This window comes from Babylonia areolata, chromosome 33 (genome assembly GCF_041734735.1).
Source record: "Babylonia areolata isolate BAREFJ2019XMU chromosome 33, ASM4173473v1, whole genome shotgun sequence".
Taxonomy (NCBI): domain Eukaryota; kingdom Metazoa; phylum Mollusca; class Gastropoda; order Neogastropoda; family Buccinidae; genus Babylonia; species Babylonia areolata.
In genome coordinates this window covers 11638232-11658321 of record NC_134908.1, presented here as the reverse complement: position 1 = coordinate 11658321, position 20090 = coordinate 11638232, and the positions used below count along the sequence as shown (strand labels likewise).

The 20090-nt window shown below is 44.9% G+C and overlaps 3 protein-coding genes across 5 annotated transcripts in view; 2 read left to right on the top strand and 1 right to left on the bottom strand.

The window, feature by feature from the left end:
- The window catches only part of LOC143277076 (CD151 antigen-like), a 43675-nt gene extending 41692 nt beyond the window's left edge, over positions 1–1983 (top strand). Inside the window, exons 7-8 of the mRNA XM_076581815.1 lie at positions 1181–1264; positions 1846–1983. Coding sequence (XP_076437930.1) covers positions 1181–1264; positions 1846–1914 — 153 coding nt within the window. The 3' untranslated portion in view covers positions 1915–1983. The remainder of the gene's footprint in view (positions 1–1180; positions 1265–1845) is intronic.
- A 5241-nt stretch (positions 1984–7224) lies between these two features.
- LOC143277075 (protein arginine N-methyltransferase 6-like) lies at positions 7225–9495 on the bottom strand. The gene is made up of 2 exons (XM_076581814.1): positions 9463–9495; positions 7225–8645 (listed from the first exon to the last, which is right to left on the bottom strand). Exons 1-2 carry the CDS (start codon positions 9491–9493, stop codon positions 7225–7227), a joined length of 1452 nt encoding a protein of 483 aa, XP_076437929.1. The 5' UTR covers positions 9494–9495.
- A 3391-nt stretch (positions 9496–12886) lies between these two features.
- LOC143277058 (uncharacterized) overlaps positions 12887–20090 on the top strand; it is a 46331-nt gene continuing 39127 nt past the window's right edge. For all 3 annotated transcript variants that reach the window (XM_076581792.1, XM_076581790.1, XM_076581793.1), the window contains exon 1: positions 12887–13022. The gene's annotated coding sequence lies outside the window, so the exon portion shown is untranslated. The remainder of the gene's footprint in view (positions 13023–20090) is intronic.

Genomic DNA, 20090 nt, shown 5'->3' with positions numbered 1-20090 from the left:
CTGGTCAGGCATCTGCTTGACAGATTTGGTGTAGCGTATATGGATTTGTCCGAACGCAATGACGCCTCCTTGAGCTACTGAAACTGAAACTGTCCTCATTCCTATTGCTATCTGTTATTTATTTCAAACTACAGCTGATTAACACATTTGTCCCCACTGAACTGCCTTCCTCATCATTCGCTATAACGTCACGATGGTGATGATCATGACGATGATGCTGATGATGGGAGGAAGGTGGCAGAATGGTTAAGACGCTCATCAGCCAATGCAGAGTTGGTCAGGGTTTGGGTTCGAATCCCGCTGTCACCTTCTCTCCCGTTTGACTGAAAAATCAAAGAGAGCATCTAATCCTTAGAACGAGACGAAAAACTGAGGTCCCATGTGCAGCACGCACTTGGCGCACTGAAAAAGAACCCACGGCAACAAAAGCGTTGTCCTCTTGCAAAATTCTGTAGAAGAAATCCACTCTGATAGGTACACAAATACATATGCATGCTTTCAAAGCCTAACTAAGCGCGTTGGGTTATGCTGCTGGTCAGGCATCTGCCCAGCAGATGTGGTGTAGCGTATATGGATTTGTCCCAACGCAGTAACACCTCCTTTGGAAACTGTTGATGATGATTATTCAGTGCTGCTGCTGTTGATGTTAACGTTCTTCGTCTCTGTTGTTGTCCATAGCGTTGCTGCTAGTGCTGCTGTTAAAGATTACGACTAAGATGATGATGATGATGATGCGTTCGATATTTGTCCATTGAAATGGAAAAATGCATTTTTCCTCAGCAGGGTTGACATTTACATCAACAAAAAAAGTTAAGGGCGATGATGAAGATGAAGATAATGATGTTGTCGATGGTAATGATATTGCTGATATAGCTGACTATGGTGATGATGATAATGATGTTGATGCCATTGATCATGATGATAATGGTAATGATGTTGTTGCTGATATCAATGTTGATGTCATTGAGGATGATGATGTTTTTGTCGGTGATAATGGTGTTATTGATGATGATATTGAAAATGATGATATGTTGTTGATCATGATGATAATGATGTTGATGATGATAATGATGTTGGTGACATTATGGCAAAATAATTCTGATGATGCTGATAAAATGAAGTTGACATTGATGATGATGATGATGACGGTAATGATGATGATGGCGATGATGATGTGCAGGGATGTCGCGATGCTCTGATCGACATCCTGAACGTGCACCAGATTCTGGTGATCATCCTTGGAGCCGTCACTCTGGGAATGGAGGTGTGTGTGTGTGTGTGTGTGTGTGTGTGTGTGTGTGTGCGTGCATGCTTGAGTTGTGTGTGTGTGTGTGTGTGTGTGTGTGTGTGTGTGTGTGTGCGTGTCGTGTTCTTATTCTAATTGATATAATTATCAACAGTTGTCTATATGTTTGGCAGATTTGAATGAAAATGCTTCGAAAGAAAAAAAAGAAAAAAAGAAAAAAAAAAGCTCATATATATACACCCACAAGTCATGGCCACATACCTGTGTTTCAGATTGTGGCCACACACCTGTGTTTCAGATGGTGATGATTGTGGCCACACACCTGTTTCAGATGGTGATGATTGTGGCCACACACGTTTTAGATGGTGATGGTTGTCGCCGGCCATACACCCGTTTCAGATGGTGATGATTGTGGCCATACACCTGTTTCAGATGGTGATGATTGTGGCCACACACCTGTTTCAGATGGTGATGATTGTGGCCACACACCTGTTTCAGATGGTGATGATTGTGGCCATACACCTGTTTCAGATGGTGATGGCAGTGGCCACATACCTGTGTTTCAGATGGTGATGGTTGTGGCCACACATCTGTTTCAGATGGTGATGATTGTGGCCACCATCCTGCTCCTGACCTGCACGGTCAACAACAAGTACAACCTGGACTGATTAACTGGCGCTGACACCACCACCACCATCACCATGACAACATCATCAGCAGCAACATATGGAGATGACCAACTGGTCAAAAAACAGCAAGGAAACCTATGGCTGTTATCTGTTTTATTCATATGTTGTTTTTGGATTTTTATTTGACTGATTTTGTTTCCATGTTTCTTTTATATGTATTATATTTATATATCATTATTATTATTATTAATTTTACTATCATCATCAAATTCTTTTAATGATTATCTTTCCAATGAGGGAACTCTGATGACTGTGTATTCTGAAGTATGTACACATATATTTGTACTGGTATTTTACATTTGATACACATGTAATGAACTGTTATGATGGGACTCATCATTATTGACAATTCATATCATTCTGAGTGTATGTATTCAGAAACAGCATTTTTGACATTAAATTAATGTCAGATCTTTTTCTTTTAGACTAAAATTTGGAAATTGTGATGGAATCTATAAAAAAAAAGAAAATAAAGTTTGGTTCACTTTAGAAAGAGAAGCATAATTGTCCCATCAACTGGCATAATAAATGATTGTCATAACCTGTTCAAACACGCATGTTTGAAGCCATTTTCAAATATTTGTCAGTTAACACCAACTTTTCCATAAACGATTAGAAACTCAAACAACATATTACAATATCTGAATATGGAAACAGGCCTGCAATGTTCCACTTATAATTTTAAAAGAGAAAGGACTTCCCAATTTAGAATCTGAAAATGAATCTGCTTGGGTGTATAGTTTGCCAGGATGCAACATAATTGTACAAATTGTACAAAGAGGCAGGAAAATTAAGTCTGCATTTGATTGACACATTTTAAAAGGCATATTTTTTAAACATCAAAACACTGATTACTCAATAATGAACACATAAATTTCAAGCAAGACAGACCTGCTCACACAGCTCTGACAGAGACCAGATGTGTTACTGTTTTGTCGCCGTATTACTAGTTTGACTCCAGATGGTTTCCATAGGTTTCTCCCTGTTTGTTTGTGGGCATTTATCACCATGCTGTTTCTAAAAAAATTGTATACATACAATCCATGTAGAGCAAACTCTGTTTGTCTTTGTGGTAAAATGACTGATTAAATGACTGTAAGTGCTATGTGAGATAGTGCTGTGGTATAACTCATTATTATGATCATTATTGTCCTTACATGAAGGTGTGTCATTAATTGTCCCTGGGAATGTTGATATTTTGTACTTTTTATGTACATTATCCGTTGATTATCGTGTTAAATCGATGACTTCCCTGTTTGGAATTCCATAACATAGTTTTCTTCTAACTTTGTACTTTTCCACTAAACTCACCAGACCCCCCCCCCCCCCCCCCCTGTGTATATATAGTTCATAAAAGATAACAATTATCTGTGCAAATTTTGTCTTTATTTAGAATTGTATAATCACCAGTAAGCGTGATGGGACATTAATTGAATTGATCATTTTCACGATGATTGAGTGAGGCAGGAGATGGCTGTGACAGGCATCAGAACAGAACTTGGGGCAGAAATGTGGCAGGTGAAAACTGACCACAAGATGCTGGGGGGTAAAAAGTACTGTGGGCTATTTTCTTTTATCATCAGAAATATCAAAAACATATTTTTTCCCATACAATCAGATTTGGAACTTGTCATGGAAGGGGACTGATTTAAACCAGCATCTTGTCATGCATCACTGGCCCTGTCAGCTTACACACCCACACTGATTGAACCAGGTGCTGGCAAGTCTGCACAGCCAGAAAACTGGCACATCAATTCTTCATTTAAGAAAACTTATATATTGGTATACTATAATGAAAAAATGCACTACTAGTACTAGTACTACCGATACAATCAATGGATACTTATGTAATGCTCTATCCAGAAAACTGCTCAAGGAACTTTACAAAACATGTGATACTCTACGTCACTCACTGCATTCAATGTATATCATACATACACAATAAAATACACATAAACTATAGATATATGAATATACACATACATACCTCCTCCTCACTCCCATCCCCTCATACTGGCACATACATACATGTACACATATGTAGTCAACCTCATGTACAGGATGGACGTATCCCAACCAAACCTGTTGTTAAGACAAGAGACACAGCACAACCAAACCTGTTGCTAAGACAAGAGACACAGCACAACCAAACCTGTTGTTAAGACAAGAGACACAGCACAACCAAACCTGTTGCTAAGACAAGAGACACAGCACAACCAAACCTGTTGCTAAGACAAGAGACACAGCACAACCAAACCTGTTGTTAAGACAAGAGACATAGCACAACCAAACCTGTTGCTAAGACAAGAGACACAGCACAACCAAACCTGTTGTTAAGACAAGAGACACAGCACAACCAAACCTGTTGTTAAGAGACATAGCACAACCAAACCTGTTGCTATGACAAGAGACACAGCACAACCAAACCTGTTGTTAAGACAAGAGACACAGCACAACCAAACCTGTTGCTAAGACAAGAGACACAGCACAACCAAACCTGTTGCTATGACAAGAGACACAGCACAACCAAACCTGTTGTTAAGACAAGAGACACAGCACAACCAAACCTGTTGTTAAGAGACATAGCACAACCAAACCTGTTGCTATGACAAGAGACACAGCACAACCAAACCTGTTGTTAAGACAAGAGACACAGCACAACCAAACCTGTTGTTAAGACAAGAGACACAGCACAACCAAACCTGTTGCTAAGACAAGAGACACAGCACAACCAAACCTGTTGCTATGACAAGAGACACAGCACAACCAAACCTGTTGTTAAGACAAGAGACACAGCACAACCAAACCTGTTGTTAAGACAAGAGACACAGCACAACCAAACCTGTTGTTATGACAAGAGACACAGCACAACCAAACCTGTTGCTATGACAAGAGACACAGCACAACCAAACCTGTTGTTAAGACAAGAGACACAGCACAACCAAACCTGTTGTTATGACAAGAGACACAGCACAACCAAACCTGTTGCCATGACAAGAGATGAGTTTGAGGCCAGATTTAAAAGAGACAAGGCAGTCAGTCACAGATGATTGACTAAAGAACCAATGAACATATAGCCAATGAAGCATTTTAAACGTTTTTCTGGTTCAGTACTAAGTTTGAGTATTGTGCACCATCAGAATGTGACAGAGAACATGATAACGAAGAGCAAGGTAACCCGTGATCAAGACCCTGAAAATGGAGTGTGGCTGCTAAAACACCACATTTAAAAGTAGTCATGCAATAAATGCCCCCTCAAATATTTCAGAGAACATGGGGTTGCAGCCCATGAATGCAGGATCAGATGTCAGAACAAGACATAGTGTTCATTAAAATCTGTAGGGCTTCCTTTGCGGTTAGTACATGTATAATATTTGGCCAGATCTGTAACACACAGAGAACATGTTGGGCTTAGGTATGTCTGAAAATTGCTTCCATTCTGCATCTTGGGATTATCATCTTTTCGATTCTGTCTATGAGTTTTGTGTTTAAATTTTCTGTTGATAACAATAGGTACTAGTGGGTTACAAACTGACAAATACACATAAAAGCCCACTGGTACACATATATACATACAGGTTAATGTTGGTACATGTATGCATACAGGTTAATGTTGGTACATGTATACATACAGGTTAATGTTGGTACATGTATACATACAGGTTAATGTTGGAGCTGCAGCCCATGAGCACAGAAGGAGAAGAACCACAATGATTCTGTGTTCTGACAAACTGATTCTATTGCATACAGGTGTGTAACTTTAGTGTGTATTGTTAAAACAAACTGGGGAAAATCACATGTCAGACATGTGTTCATGCTCATGGATATACATATAAGGTCACTCACATATATGCATATGCTTGCTTGCATGGAACACACACACACACACATACATACAAAAATACAAGTGTTTTCACCAAACATACATATTTATTAACCAAACAATTTCTTTTCATAGTATTTTTGTTGTTGTTGATAGTTCAGTTTAATCAGGTCAACAACAGTTTCTTATGACATATACATTCTTCAATGAAGGATAAACCCAGAAATGTATACATTATTATTTTCATTAATCATTAAAAAAAAAATGAAGAAAAAAAGAGCTTTGTTGTGTGTGTATTGTGTACATGCGTGTGTGTGTGTGTGTGTGTGTGTGTGTGTGTATGAAATGCGAATTTTGGAAAACAGCACTTTTCTCTATGATGAGAGCAGGCAAGCAACTGCCATGTGATTTGTGTGGGTGTCATCATTTGTGCGTATGTGCATGCATGTGTGTTAAACATGGAAAGTATGCGGGTAAAAAAAAAAAGTAATAAAGATAAAAAATCTGCAACTGCAAGACTGCAGTCATCTTATACTGTGTGCACTCCCTTCAAACTGACAGAGGCCAACCAAAAAATTACTGTCCTGAAAAGAAATCATGATTCAAGCAAGCTGGTGACATAGTTTTGGGAGTGAATTCAATGGAACAGTGGCCTGGTGGTCATGTGGCAACTGGGAAGTCCACAGGTTTGAGTCCTGCACTAACTGGGAATTTTTAAAGCCCCCTCCACTAGACCTTGAATATTGGTCAGGGTGCTGGTCTTTCAGATAAGATGATATGCTGAAGTCCCATTTGCTGCATGCATTTAGTGCACATAAAAAAACCCACAGCAACAAATGGGTTTTCCCTGGAAAAATTCTGTTGAAAAATTCACTTTGACAGTGAAGTAAATTCACTTGCACAGAGAGAGAGAGAGAGAGAGGGGGGGGGGGGGGGGGGAGAACAGAACAAAAAAGTGGTGCTGCACAATGTCGATGCACTCTCTGTTGGGAAAGCAGCTTGGATTCTAAATAAATTCTATACAAAGAAATCTGTTATGACAAAAATGTAATACTAATAGACTATAGTATAATACAATGCAACACTTCCACTAGTTCTAACACTGGTCATCAATAAGCCTCATATCAGTCAGCTGAGGGACAACAGAAGTCATCCCTTACACAAATGCCTGATCATTCTTCTATTTCTTTCTTTTACATGACCAGTGTTGACAAGCTCAACATTACTGTCCTGGTTGGGTCATGTTGAATACAAAATATATATAATATATATATTTTTTTGCTGCCCCATCATCTGCACCATTTCAGTGGCATTACTCCCACACCACTCATTCCGAAAACCCCATTCACATCGACAGCCAAGTTCATCTGTTGCAGCCCCAGCGTTGGCAGTCCCCCGGGATACCATCAATGTTAGATCACCAGGAGGCCACACACACACACACTGAATATATCATCTGACTGTAGCTAGCCTTCACTGGTGTTGACAGAGTCTTCCCCCATCTCCACCCCTATGGCCTGTGCTGCCTCCACCTCCGCTGTCACATCCACCAGCTCTGCTTCAGCCTCCAGAGCGTCTTGCTCCTCGCTGTACTTCTCCATCAGCGCCCTGATCAGCTGACACTTGCCGCGGCCGCAGTCACACGGCATGGGGTGATCATCGTCATCGTCGTCACTGTCTTCATCATTGTCACCCTCCACCAGTTCCAGTTCAATGTTGTAGTGTCGTTTGTTGTCACTGCTCTGGGTCAGACTGACCTGACAGCACAGAGTGTCACAGGGGTCCACTGACAGTGCCTGGGGAAGGAGGATCACCGTCTGCTTCCAGTGAGTCATGGGACAAGCTGGTGATGTGCTCAGTACAGAATCTGGGACAACCTTCCAGTTCCCTCCCCCTGACATCTGTGTTGACACTGCTGCTGAAGTGTCGCTTGATGCTGTGTCTGCTGAGGAAAGTGACTGAGAGTGGAGCGACTCAAACCGTGCACCCTGCCGGAAGTCCACATCAAACCAGATGACAAAGCCATGGACAGTGGAGGTGGTCTGTGTGTGGAACGACAGGTTGTCAGACAGACTCTGTACCTGGGACACGGTGACGGTCTTTAGGTCAAATTCACGCAACACCTGTGGTGGAGCTACCACCTGTCGTTCATTCAGCTCCAAGGTGAGCGGCTCTTGCAGCATTTTGTGCTGCAGGTGAGGAATGGCAGGTGAAAAGTCAAAGCCACACACGTTGCTCCAGAACTCATACTTTTCCTCCAGGTACTCCTCCATGTTGACTGGTGCCAGAAAGATCCGTGCTGCAGACGGCACCATGATCCCGTCCTGGGCCAGGAATCGGTTCCGAGCCACGATGACCGAGTCTAGCATGGACTCATGCAGCAGATAAAACCCCATCCACTCTGACACGATCACGTCCACTTTCAAGCCCTGGAGATCCAAGTCTTCAACTGCCGAGTGGATCACTTCAATTCTGTCAGCAAATCCATTTTGCTGGACAATGTCCTTACACAGGAGAGCTGTGCTGCTGGCTTCCACAGCATACACCTTGCGGGCACCGACAGAGGCTGCGAAAAGGGAGAGAATGCCTGTCCCCGCCCCAACATCCATCACCACCTTGCCCTCCACCAGGTGGCGGTTCTCCTCAAAGAACTTCCTGTAGGCGCTGTTTCGCGGCCAGTCACGCAGCATGACCTCATGAACTTTGAGGTCGGTGTAACTGGCAAAGTAGCCATGCGTGTCATTGATGCTCATGGTGGGTGTGGTGACCTCTGACGCCGCATCGCCCCCTGGTGTAGCGTTAGCCATCTTGTGTGATGGTTGTTTCAAGTGTTGGAAGTGACGCTGGTTTATGTCCACCAAGGCAGCAAAAGCTGTTGACTTGAAACCTACACACACACACACACACAAAGAAGAATGAAAACAAATCATTCAGGTACTGCACTACTCTGATGGAATCATTACAAAAGTATAGACAAGAACACAGTGTATACACACCAGTCTCCTTGATGAGACTGGGAGTCAGGCTGGCTGCTACAGCTGGACATGATCACTTCACACAGCATTGTGCAAATTTCCCCCCCCCCCTCTTTCTCTCTATTGATATATATATATATATATATGTGTGTGTGTGTGTGTGTGTGTGTGTGTGTGTGTGTGTGTGTGTGTGTGTTGTAAAGTATATCATACATGAAAGTGTTCACCATGTGTGTGCAAATATTCTAGACTGTCAACAGCTCTATATCCATAAACTGAACAGAGTAAAAATGGCGGTAGCTCCCCCTTTGAAAGTAAGAAATTGAGGAAGAAATGTGTGCTGGGGAGTTGTGTGCTATGTTCTATCACATTGCTCAGTTTTGCTGATGTCTTGTCATTTTCGTATCAATGTATATGTACTGGATCTGGGCATACGGTCAATTAATCCAGATTTAGATACGTGCCCCCCTTTCGATACCACAAAGCAAGTGCAACGGTAATTTGTCAGTCATACCCTGTCCCCCAGTGGGTCTTGGATCGATTTCATTTTCTGTTCGGAAGGTTCACGCACACCACTCATGAATTATTTTTCAAAATTACACATAAGCCGGACGTAAAATCCAGCATGCTCCACGATACAAGAGACGCCAAGCACAAAACGGCGTTGCTTTGATTAACTCTGGCTATTTGTTACGAAAACAAGATTTACAAAATGTGAAAATTCCTTACCGGATCGGTAAATCTGGCTGATTGCAAACATGTGCGCGTGGTAAAGCAGGGAGACTATGCTCAGAAAGACAAGACAAATGTTGTAGCAGTTACCCCCCGTAAAGTGTCGGGCCGCGAGTCACCCAAATGATGCCTGCTCTCTCTGTCTCTCTTTTATTGTTTCTTTTTCTCAGTCTTTTTCTGTCTCTCTCTGCCCCACACCAAAGCCCCTTTGTGTCTCTTTTTGTGTTCTTTGTTTTTCGATGTAGAATATCTTACAACTTAATACTAGCCGAGTAAGCCGAGTAAGCAGCCGGGACTCATTCCAATATCTGTAGACTCATACAAATATCTCAGGTCAGACTGAAACACATATGTTGGTGTATAATAATCGACAATAAGCTCTCTTGCGGGAATGAAAACTCCACTGCACATATCAAAAAGAGCAACAGTCGCTTGTACTGTCTAAGAAAAATGAAGTCTTTTAATGTGTGCAAGCAGACGCTCCAAATGTTTTACACATCTGTCGTCTGTAGTGTTTTAACTTATGGCGCCGTGTGCAGTCTGGAGAGTAAACTTGACCACACACGACAAAAACATGTTGGGTAAAGTCATTGGGAAAGCGGGTGGGGTGATGGGTACAAGACAAGACACCCTTTGCGACATGCACACTAGAAAACTGACTGACAGACTACATGATGACATCGGTAGCACACGGTCAGACATAAGTAGCAGGTTCAGAGCTCCACGCGCAAGAACATTTCGTTACATTAATTCATTCATTCCTACAGCCATTCGCGCACACTGGCACAATCAATTGAAAGCCTGCAGTACACTCACTCGTAGGAGTCTCGGTGTGTGACATGCACTGATCACCCCCGTGCCCCCCCCCAGCAACACCTCAACTTCACCACGGCACATGCAAGTGCATGGGTGCAGACCGTCATTAGGGTAGGTATGGGTATTTGCCAACAGCGTGTAATTGCGAACGATTCGTATACCGCCCAACCGACTTCGAAGCGTTCTTAACGGTTGCATTTCACAAGTTTTACGTCTGCTTCGACCTTTTTCTAATACCTTAATGAATATCCATTTCGACTTTGAAGAACCAGTCAACCATAACTGTTTCTGTCCATTTCCGCGCTCTTTCTTCTCTTCACGCACCACTGCCGACCAAGGTTACAAACGTGCTATCAAAACCCTAAAATCATGGGAACAAGTCGTAAGACTTGAACTTTTACACAGTTTGAAATACCGAGTGAATTTGATCGGATATGCTGAATGCGCATCACCAGCGCTGGGAGAATTTAACACGGAAAGCATAATGGTAACAGATCAGAACGTCAGTTTTGACAGGAATCTGCAAAACAGTATCGTTTGCAATTAGACCATAGGGTATTTTGACATGAGTCTATTTGCGAACGATGCTACACAGTTACCGAGCACTCTCAAAAGGGCGTGTTTGTGTGCCGCCGGCGGTGTGGGGTGTGTGTTTAAATGTCTTTTTGTGTGTCTGTGTGCATGTGTGATCAAAACCAACATGCAGCAGTCTGGTGCGATGTTCCAATAATGTTAATGTCTAATGAGTTAAAGACCTGCTTCTGTTTCAATTGTTTGCATGAACCCAAAGCCATCGTTCGTAATATTAGACTTGCCCGTCCGTATTTACCCTCAGGCACCCCTGCTATTTTAAACGTCGACAAAACGTTGAAAAGAATGAGCAGACAAACTTTTCCTGGTGCAAACAGTCGGAGAAAGCCTCCAGTGTGTGTGGATGTGTATCTTATTTATGTATACGAATTATTTCTTGGGGGGTGGGCGTGGGGGCTGGGGGGAAGAGGAGGGGGATGGGGGGTGGGGGTGGGGGTTAGGGTTGTTTTAGTCTATCGTAATTGGGAATTCTTATGTAGTTTTATCTGTTACATTGGTGTTTACAACGAGCCTGTGATTGCACAAGTTTATTTCCATGTGGATTTATAAAGTGTTTTTATTGATCAATTGATTGGTTGATTTGGTTAATCAACAGTGAACAACTGCATGGTGAGATCAGTGGCTTAATTTTGTGGCCGTTGTAATTCTGTGACTGTTCAGTGACGTTCTTCCCGTTCTAATGATCGGTCAGGAAGGTGGCGAAATAGTTATGACGCTTATCTCAGCCGTGCCGCACGTGTCCGTCAGGGCCGGGTCTGGGTTCGCCTCGGAATCCCGTTCTCGCTATTTTCCCCGAGTCTGACTGTAAAACATGATAATTATAATCAAACTATCGAAGCGTCTTCACAAGCTAGGCCAATGCATGCCTTCAAGCATATCTCAGTGGTTGCATGGGTTGTTCTGCTTGTCAAGTATATGCATAGCCTTGCAGATGTGGTGCAGCCTATATGGATTTGACTGAACACAGTGACACCTCCGAGTCCTTGAGAAACAGAGATGGACGTAACTACTGAACTTCAGCGCAGACTGAACTATCAACTTTCTATTCGGTTTTGACTCTTGCAGCCTGAGGTATGTCGTCTTTGCCGGGTTGCCGTGTCAGTTTCAACTTCGTTGATTATTATTATTATTATTGATGTAAGTAGTAATAGTAGTAGTAGTAGTGGTCGGGTAGGTGTTTGTGATGGTATTTACAGACCTACTTAATACACTGAACAACATCAGTAAAATAAATGGGGCGTGTATGTTTTCCGGCTTAAAACTTTACACTGTCTTTGCTTCCTGGGAAAATACTTGCAGTTTTCAAGACTGACGTTGACGTAGGGATCAACAGCCACTAAACTAAATGATTACTGTTCATCACGTGCCTATGTTTTGGAAGGAAGGTGGCAGAATGGTTAAGACGCTCAGCTGCCAATACAGAGAGTCCGTGAGGGTGTGGGTTCGAATCCCGCTCTCGCCCTTTCTCCTAAGTTTGACTGGAAAATCAAACTGAGCGTCTAGTCTTTCGGATGAGACGATAAACCGAGGTCCCGTGTGCAGCACGCACTTGGCGCACTGAAAAAGAACCCATGGCAACGAGAGTGTTGTCCTCTGGCGAAATTACGTAAAATGAAATCCACTTTCATAGGTACACAAATATGTAAGCATGCACTCAAGGCCTGACTAAGCGCGTTGGGTTATGCTGCTGGTCAGGCATCTGCTCAACAGATGTGGTGTAGCGTGTATGGATTTGTCCGAACGCAGTGACGCCTCCTTGAGAAAGTGAAACTGAAACTGAAACTATGTTTTGTACCACGCGATGGTGTCACGATTGAGAGCACACGGCAACAGGTCTCACGCATTGTCCTTCTTCTCAGAAAGCTTCCTGCTTCCTGTAGGGCTTGTCCATAGAGCTCAATAGCCCCATTCCGCTCACTTGGTCTGTCCCACTGATTTAAAAATAGGCTCTTCTGCTCAGTATTTCATGGCTTTCAAGTTTCTGTTTCGCGCAGCTGCAAGGGCGAAGTTTCTCCAAACCCAGTTTCCGTGTTGTTTCTTGTGAGCTGATGTTCATCATGGCTGTTGACCGCAGATAAACATGTAGCTGTGATTGTGGATAAGTTGTTTATCGGAAGAGAGTGCAACGACCTGGATTCATCTGCGATCATGTAAGTGGAGACGCGCGTGCGCGCGCGTGTGTGTGATCGAGTGTGTGTGTGTGTGTGATGACACCAAGTTTGGTTGTCATAATGCGCTTATTGTAAAAAAGAAGATTTCCTGTATGGTATAGCTCAGTGTGTTGATGTATTCATTTGAAATCGATTTGTGGAGAAAAGCTCGTGATGCACGTGTTTTTAGGCGCCGAGTGAGGTTCACGAGCTGTTGTGTTGTGAAGTGCACCAAAATTCTTGCCACTCCCCTCTTTGCGCACAGCTGAACTTGTGACAAGAGTGGCCTGTTAAAAGTATTAGACCTTGGGGTCTGAGAGTGTCGTAGAACACTGATGCCATTCTGAGAGAGAATGCGAGTTGTTGTCTTGTTGGACAATGGAGCTTCAAGGAAGTTGATTTGAAGTACTGGTGAGTAAGTAATTAAGAGTTTGGTAATGAGAAATTCGATGACATCGTTTCTTATAAATTTTAAGTTGTAAATTTCGTGGTTTTTTTGTTTACGTTTCTGAACACTGGTTCAGTAAAACGAGAATGGCGATTCAAGTCACGTGAGTACTATCATGGTTTTTACAAATTGTTCGATTTAATCAAAGTTAGGTTCTGAGGATGTTTCAGGATCCTCAGGGTCTGTTATTGGACGAAGTGTCGGCCACTTAGACATGTTTGGAAACGCCAATGAAAGAACACAGTCGGGAAAAGAAAGAAATGGAATTTTATTATTTATTATGATTTAAAACTAACGGGGAGGTGTAAGGGAAAATGACTATTGGTTGCCAGTGACCCTCTGGATTAGAATGTTCATGTGATCTGACCCTGAAGGGAAACTGTAAATAGAAATGTTTTTCTTTGATTAATAATCAGAAAGGTGTGTCTTTACGTTATGTTGTTTATTCCTGCGTAAGAGCGACTGAAGTCAGAATGCGAACGTTGTGTGCGAGTCTGTCGTGTGAGCTTGAGTTGAGTGAATGCGGCAGTGTGACAGAGAGAGAGAGAGAGAGAGAGAGAGAGAGAGAGAGAAACACCAGAGGATAATCATCTTGATCGGTCGTGTCATTAATTTCACTGCTAATTAATTAACCAATTGTTAATTGTTCAAAAGAGGTACTGTGCGCGAGCGTGTTCTGGCACGTCAGTGGTGTTACTTCATGTGTGTGTTGTGTGGGGCTGAGTGCAGGGTATCGTCGTGTGGGGCTGAGTGCAGGGTATCGTCGTGTGGGGCTGGTGCAGGGTATCGTCGTGTGGGGCTGGGTGGAGGGTATCGTCGTGTGGGGGCTGGTGCAGGGTATCGTCGTGTGGGGCTGGGTGGAGGGTATCGTCGTGTGGGGCTGAGTGCAGGGTATCGTCGTGTGGGGCTGGTGCAGGGTATCGTCGTGTGGGGCTGGGTGGAGGGTATCGTCGTGTGGGGGCTGGTGCAGGGTATCGTCGTGTGGGGCTGGGTGGAGGGTATCGTCGTGTGGGGCTGAGTGCAGGGTATCGTCGTGTGGGGCTGAGTGCAGGGTATCGTCGTGTGGGGCTGGGTGGAGGGTATCGTCGTGTGGGGCTGGGTGGAGGGTATCGTCGTGTGGGGCTGGGTGGAGGGTATCGTCGTGTGGGGCTGAGTGCAGGGTATCGTGTGGGGCTGGGTGCAGGGTATCGTTGTGTGGGGCTGAGTGGAGGGTATCGTGTGGGGCTGGGTGGAGGGTATCGTCGTGTGGGGCTGGGTGGAGGGTATCGTCGTGTGGGGCTGGGTGGAGGGTATCGTCGTGTGGGGCTGGTGCAGGGTATCGTCGTGTGGGGCTGGGTGGAGGGTATCGTGGTGTGGGGCTGGTGCAGGGTATCGTCGTGTGGGGCTGGGTGGAGGGTATCGTCGTGTGGGGCTGGTGCAGGGTATCGTGTGGGGCTGGGTGCAGGGTATCGTCGTGTGGGGCTGGTGCAGGGTATCGTGTGGGGCTGGGTGGAGGGTATCGTCGTGTGGGGCTGGTGCAGGGTATCGTGTGGGGCTGGGTGCAGGGTATCGTCGTGTGGGGCTGGGTGGAGGGTATCGTCGTGTGGGGCTGGTGCAGGGTATCGTGTGGGGCTGAGTGCACGGTATCGTGTGGGGCTGAGTGCAGGGTATCGTGTGGGGCTGGGTGGAGGGTATCGTCGTGTGGGGCTGGTGCAGGGTATCGTGTGGGGCTGAGTGCACGGTATCGTGTGGGGCTGGGTGCAGGGTATCGTCGTGTGGGGCTGGTGCAGGTTATCGTGTGGGGCTGGGTGCAGGGTATCGTCGTGTGGGGCTGGGTGGAGGGTATCGTCGTGTGGGGCTGGTGCAGGGTATCGTGTGGGGCTGAGTGCACGGTATCGTGTGGGGCTGGTGCAGGGTATCGTGTGGGGCTGGGTGGAGGGTATCGTCGTGTGGGGCTGGTGCAGGGTATCGTGTGGGGCTGAGTGCACGGTATCGTGTGGGGCTGGGTGCAGGGTATCGTCGTGTGGGGCTGGTGCAGGGTATCGTTGTGTGGGGCTGGGTGCAGGGCAGTTGTGTGGGGCTGGGTGCAGGGTATCGTCGTGTGGGGCTGGGTGGAGGGTATCGTTGTGTGGGGCTGGGTGCAGGGTATCGTCGTGTGGGGCTGAGTACAGGGTATCAGTGGCCGGAGGGGAGAAGGGGGACTGACTGAGGAGGCAGGGGAACTAAACTGATGTAAAGCGCATTGAGCAGATCAACGTACAATGTAAATGTCCATTGTTATTATTATTAATACCATTCCTCAGTTGTTCACACAATGAGGGAACTGGGTTGGGTTGTCATGGACTGTGCACAGTACACGCGTTGGTTGTCATGGACCGTGCACAGTACACACGTTGGTTGTCATGGACCGTGCACAGTACACACGTTGGTTGTCATGGACCGTACACAGTACACACTTTGGTTGTCATGGACCGTACACAGTACACACGTTGGTTGTCATGGGCTGTGCACAGTACACACGTTGGTTGTCATGTACCGTGCACAGTACACACGTTGGTTGTCATGGGCTCTGCACAGTACACACGTTGGTTGTCATGGGCTGTGCACAGTACACATGTTGGTTGTCATGGGCTGTGCACAGTACACATGTTGGTTGTCATGGACTGTGCACAGTACACACGTTGGTTGTCATGGACCGTGCACAGTACACACGTTGGTTGTCATGGACTGTGCACAGTACACACGTTGGTTGTCATGGACCGTGCACAGTACACACGTTGGTTGTCATGGACCGTGCACAGTACACACGTTGGTTGTCATGGACCGTACACAGTACACACGTTGGTTGTCATGGGCTGTGCACAGTACACACGTTGGTTGTCATGGGCTGTGCACAGTACACACGTTGGTTGTCATGTACCGTACACAGTACACACGTCGGTTGTCATGGACCGTGCACAGTACACACGCTGGTTGTCATGGACCGTGCACAGTACACACGCTGGTTGTCATGGGCTGTGCACAGTACACACGCTGGTTGTCATGGACCGTGCACAGTACACACGCTGGTTGTCATGGGCTGTGCACAGTACACATGCAGAGTTTCTCCAGGGCCTGGGCCTGGCAGTTAAGATCTGAACCTTGACCTGAATACTTGTCTTCTGTAGCCAACCCTACTTTCCCACCCCGGCCTATATTTCCATGAAATCCTGCCGATCACGTATCCTGTCAAACACCGCTTCTGCCTCGCGTCCTGTGAAGCTCTGCTTGTCGATGACGTGTCAGTTTCAGTTTCAGTTTAAAAATCCTTCATGATGTAAGCCCCAATCATTCTCTGGTTAATGTCTAAGTGGTGATATTGCAAATAAACCTTTGTCAACGATTCAAGACCTTATCCTCCTGTTTCAGTTTTTGTTTCTCAAGGATGCGTCACTGCGTTCGGACAAAATGAATGACCATATACGCTACACCACATCTGCTAGGCATGTGGTTGACCAGCAACATAACCCAACGCGCTTAGTCAGATCTTGGGTATATGCATAATATTTTTGTATCTATTGGACTGGGATAATACAGAATTTTGCCAGACATTATTTTGCCATGGGTTCATTTTCAGTGCGCAAAGTGCATGCTGTACTTGGAACCTCGGTTTATCGTCTCATCCGAGTGACAAGATGCTCAGCCTCAACCATTATGCCACCCTCCACCTGTACTTCTAAGTGGACGTTCAGGCCAAATGAACTTTCTCAAGCTTTGTTTCTCAAGTTTTTTTTGTCCAAGACAAAGATATATTTACTGATGTACTTTGGTCATTTAATGGTGTCAAGTAGAAAGTAAATTCTGATGTTTCATTAAAGGCAGTAAGCACTTCTGTTTTCGGTGATTTCATATTTTCATGCCAAACATGAATGCTTCTGTAGCTATTGAATGCTTCCAATCCAGTCCTAAAATCTCGAGATCTTCAATTGGTCTATGTATTCAGGACAAAATATACGCTCTTTGGCTCATATTGCTTTGAGTGATTGATACTGTACTAACAGGCATCACATGTGCTGTTCAGAGTCCACGAGTTGTCCCCCTTCTGGTTATGAAACTGTGTTCCAAGTAGGCAGTTTACATCGTTTTGTTAACGGTATCATTTCATCTTTTCTGTCATCGAATTTTTTTTTTTCATTAGTGTCACGTCTTGAAGAATTGTACATTTTCTCATTGACACTTTTGCCAATCACTGTTTTCAGGATAACTAAACCACTGTTATTTTCGGTCAGTTAACATTGTAAAGTCAAACCTGACGATGTTTGAACTTCTGTGTGTCAATGTTTTGATGATAAACAAATATTGCGCACTTCATTCTTCAGTCAGTACACTTCAGTCAGTAACCACGTTGAGGTCAGTACACTTCAGTCAGTAACCACGTTGAGGTCAGTGCACTTCAGTCAAGGACCACGTTGAGGTCAGTACACTTCAGACAGTAACCACGTTGAGGTCAGTACACTTCAGTCAGGACCACGTTGAGGTCAGTACACTTCAGTCAGTAACCAGGTTGAGGTCAGTGCACTTCAGTCAAGGACCACGTTGAGGTCAGTGCACTTCAGTCAGTAACCAGGTTGAGGTCAGTACACTTCAGTCAATAACCACGTTGAGGTCAGTACACTTCAGTCAGTAACCAGGTTGAGGTCAGTACACTTCAGTCAGTAACCACGTTGAGGTCAGTACACTTCAGTCAGTAACCAGGTTGAGGTCAGTACACTTCAGTCAGTAACCACGTTGAGGTCAGTACACTTCAGTCAGTAACCACGTTGAGGTCAGTGCACTTCAGTCAATAACCACGTTGAGGTCAGTACATTTCAGTCAGTAACCACGTTGAGGTCAGTACACTTCAGTCAGTAACCACGTTGAGGTCAGTGCACTTCAGTCAGTAACCACGTTGAGGTCAGTGCACTTCAGTCAATAACCACGTTGAGGTCAGTACAGTTGAGTCAGTAACCACGTTGAGGTCAGTACAGTTGAGTCAGTAACCACGTTGAGGTCAGTACACTTGAGTCAGTAACCACGTTGAGGTCAGTACACTTGAGTCAGTAACCACGTTGAGGTCAGTGCACTTCAGTCAGGAACCACGTTGAGGTCAGTGCACTTCAGTCAAGACCACGTTGATGTCAGTGCACTTCAGTGTAACCACGTTGAGGTCAGTGCACTTCAGTCAAGACCACGTTGATGTCAGTGCACTTCAGTGTAACCACGTTGAGGTCAGTACACTTCAGTCAGTAACCACGTTGAGGTCAGTGCACTTCAGTGTAACCACGTTGATGTCAGTGCACTTCAGTGTAACCACGTTGATGTCAGTGCACTTCAGTGTAACCACGTTGATGTGAAATGAAAACGGGTCTTTCCAGTTGAGGACATGCTGCCTTCTGCCCACTTCCAGTCCTGTCTGGGTCTCTGGAGGTGTTTTCTCCTCTTCTGGCCCCTTCTCGGACCCCATCTGGATTTGTCAGCATCTTCATGACGGGCGCAATAGCCGAGTGGTTAAAGCGTTGGACTTTTAATCTGAGGGTTCCGGGTTCGAATCACGGCGACGGCGCCTGGTGGGTAAAGGGTGGTGTTTTTATGATCTCCCAGGTCAACATGCGTGCAGACCTGCTTAGTGTCTGAACCCCTTTCGTGTGAATACGCAAGCAGATGATCAAATACGCACGTTAAAGAATTTGTAATCCATGTCAGCTTTCGATGGGTTATGGAAACAAGAACATACCCAGCATGCACCCTCCCCCCCGAAAGCGGAGTATGGCTGCCTACATGGTGGGGTAAAAACGGTCACACACCTAAAAGCCCTCTCGTGTGCATACGAGTGAACGTGGGAATTGCAGCCGTCGAACGAAGTTTCAGTTTCAGTTGCTCAAGGAGGCGTCACTGCGTTCGGACAAACCATATACGCTACACCACATCTGCCAAGCAGATGCCTGACCAGCAGCGTAACCCAACGCGCTTAGTCAGGCCTTGAGAGAAAAACAAACAAACAAAAAACCCCCCCAAAACCCCCCAAAAAACAACAACAAAAAAACAACAGGGGAATAAATAATAGATAAGCTTACATAAATAAATAACTAAATGAATAATAATTATAATATAGAAAAAGGTAGTAGTAATAATAATAGTAATACTAATAAAATGATTAAAAAAAAAGAAAGAAAAAAAAAGAGACAACAATGGTGATAAATAAGCGAATAAATGTAAAACATGAAGACACACATTCACACACCCACCCACACATGCACAACAGAAATCCACCAAACATGCAGTTTCACAGATATGAAAGCACAGTCAAATACATATAAACGTACATGAGCTCCAACACACACACACACACACACACACACACACACACACACACACACACACACACATTACCTTGCACCTCCTCTACCCCCCTCCTCCACACACTCATTTCTAGTCTACGCTCCTCTACCCCCTTCCTCCACACACTCATTTCTGGTCTACGTATCGCAGCTTCCACGGCACACACACACACACACACACACACACACACTCACACACACAAACACACACTCACAGAGATGAACACTTACTTGTACAAGCACACACACATACGCCCATATCTCCCACCCCCAACCCCACACACA

Coding starts and splice junctions, on each gene's coding strand:
- LOC143277075 (XM_076581814.1), bottom strand. CDS start 9,493: ATGTTTGCAATCAGCCAGATTTACCGATCCG. Junction 8,646..9,462: donor CAGCCAGATTTACCGATCCG/GTAAGGAATTTT, acceptor GTGTGTGTGTAG/GTTTCAAGTCAACAGCTTTT.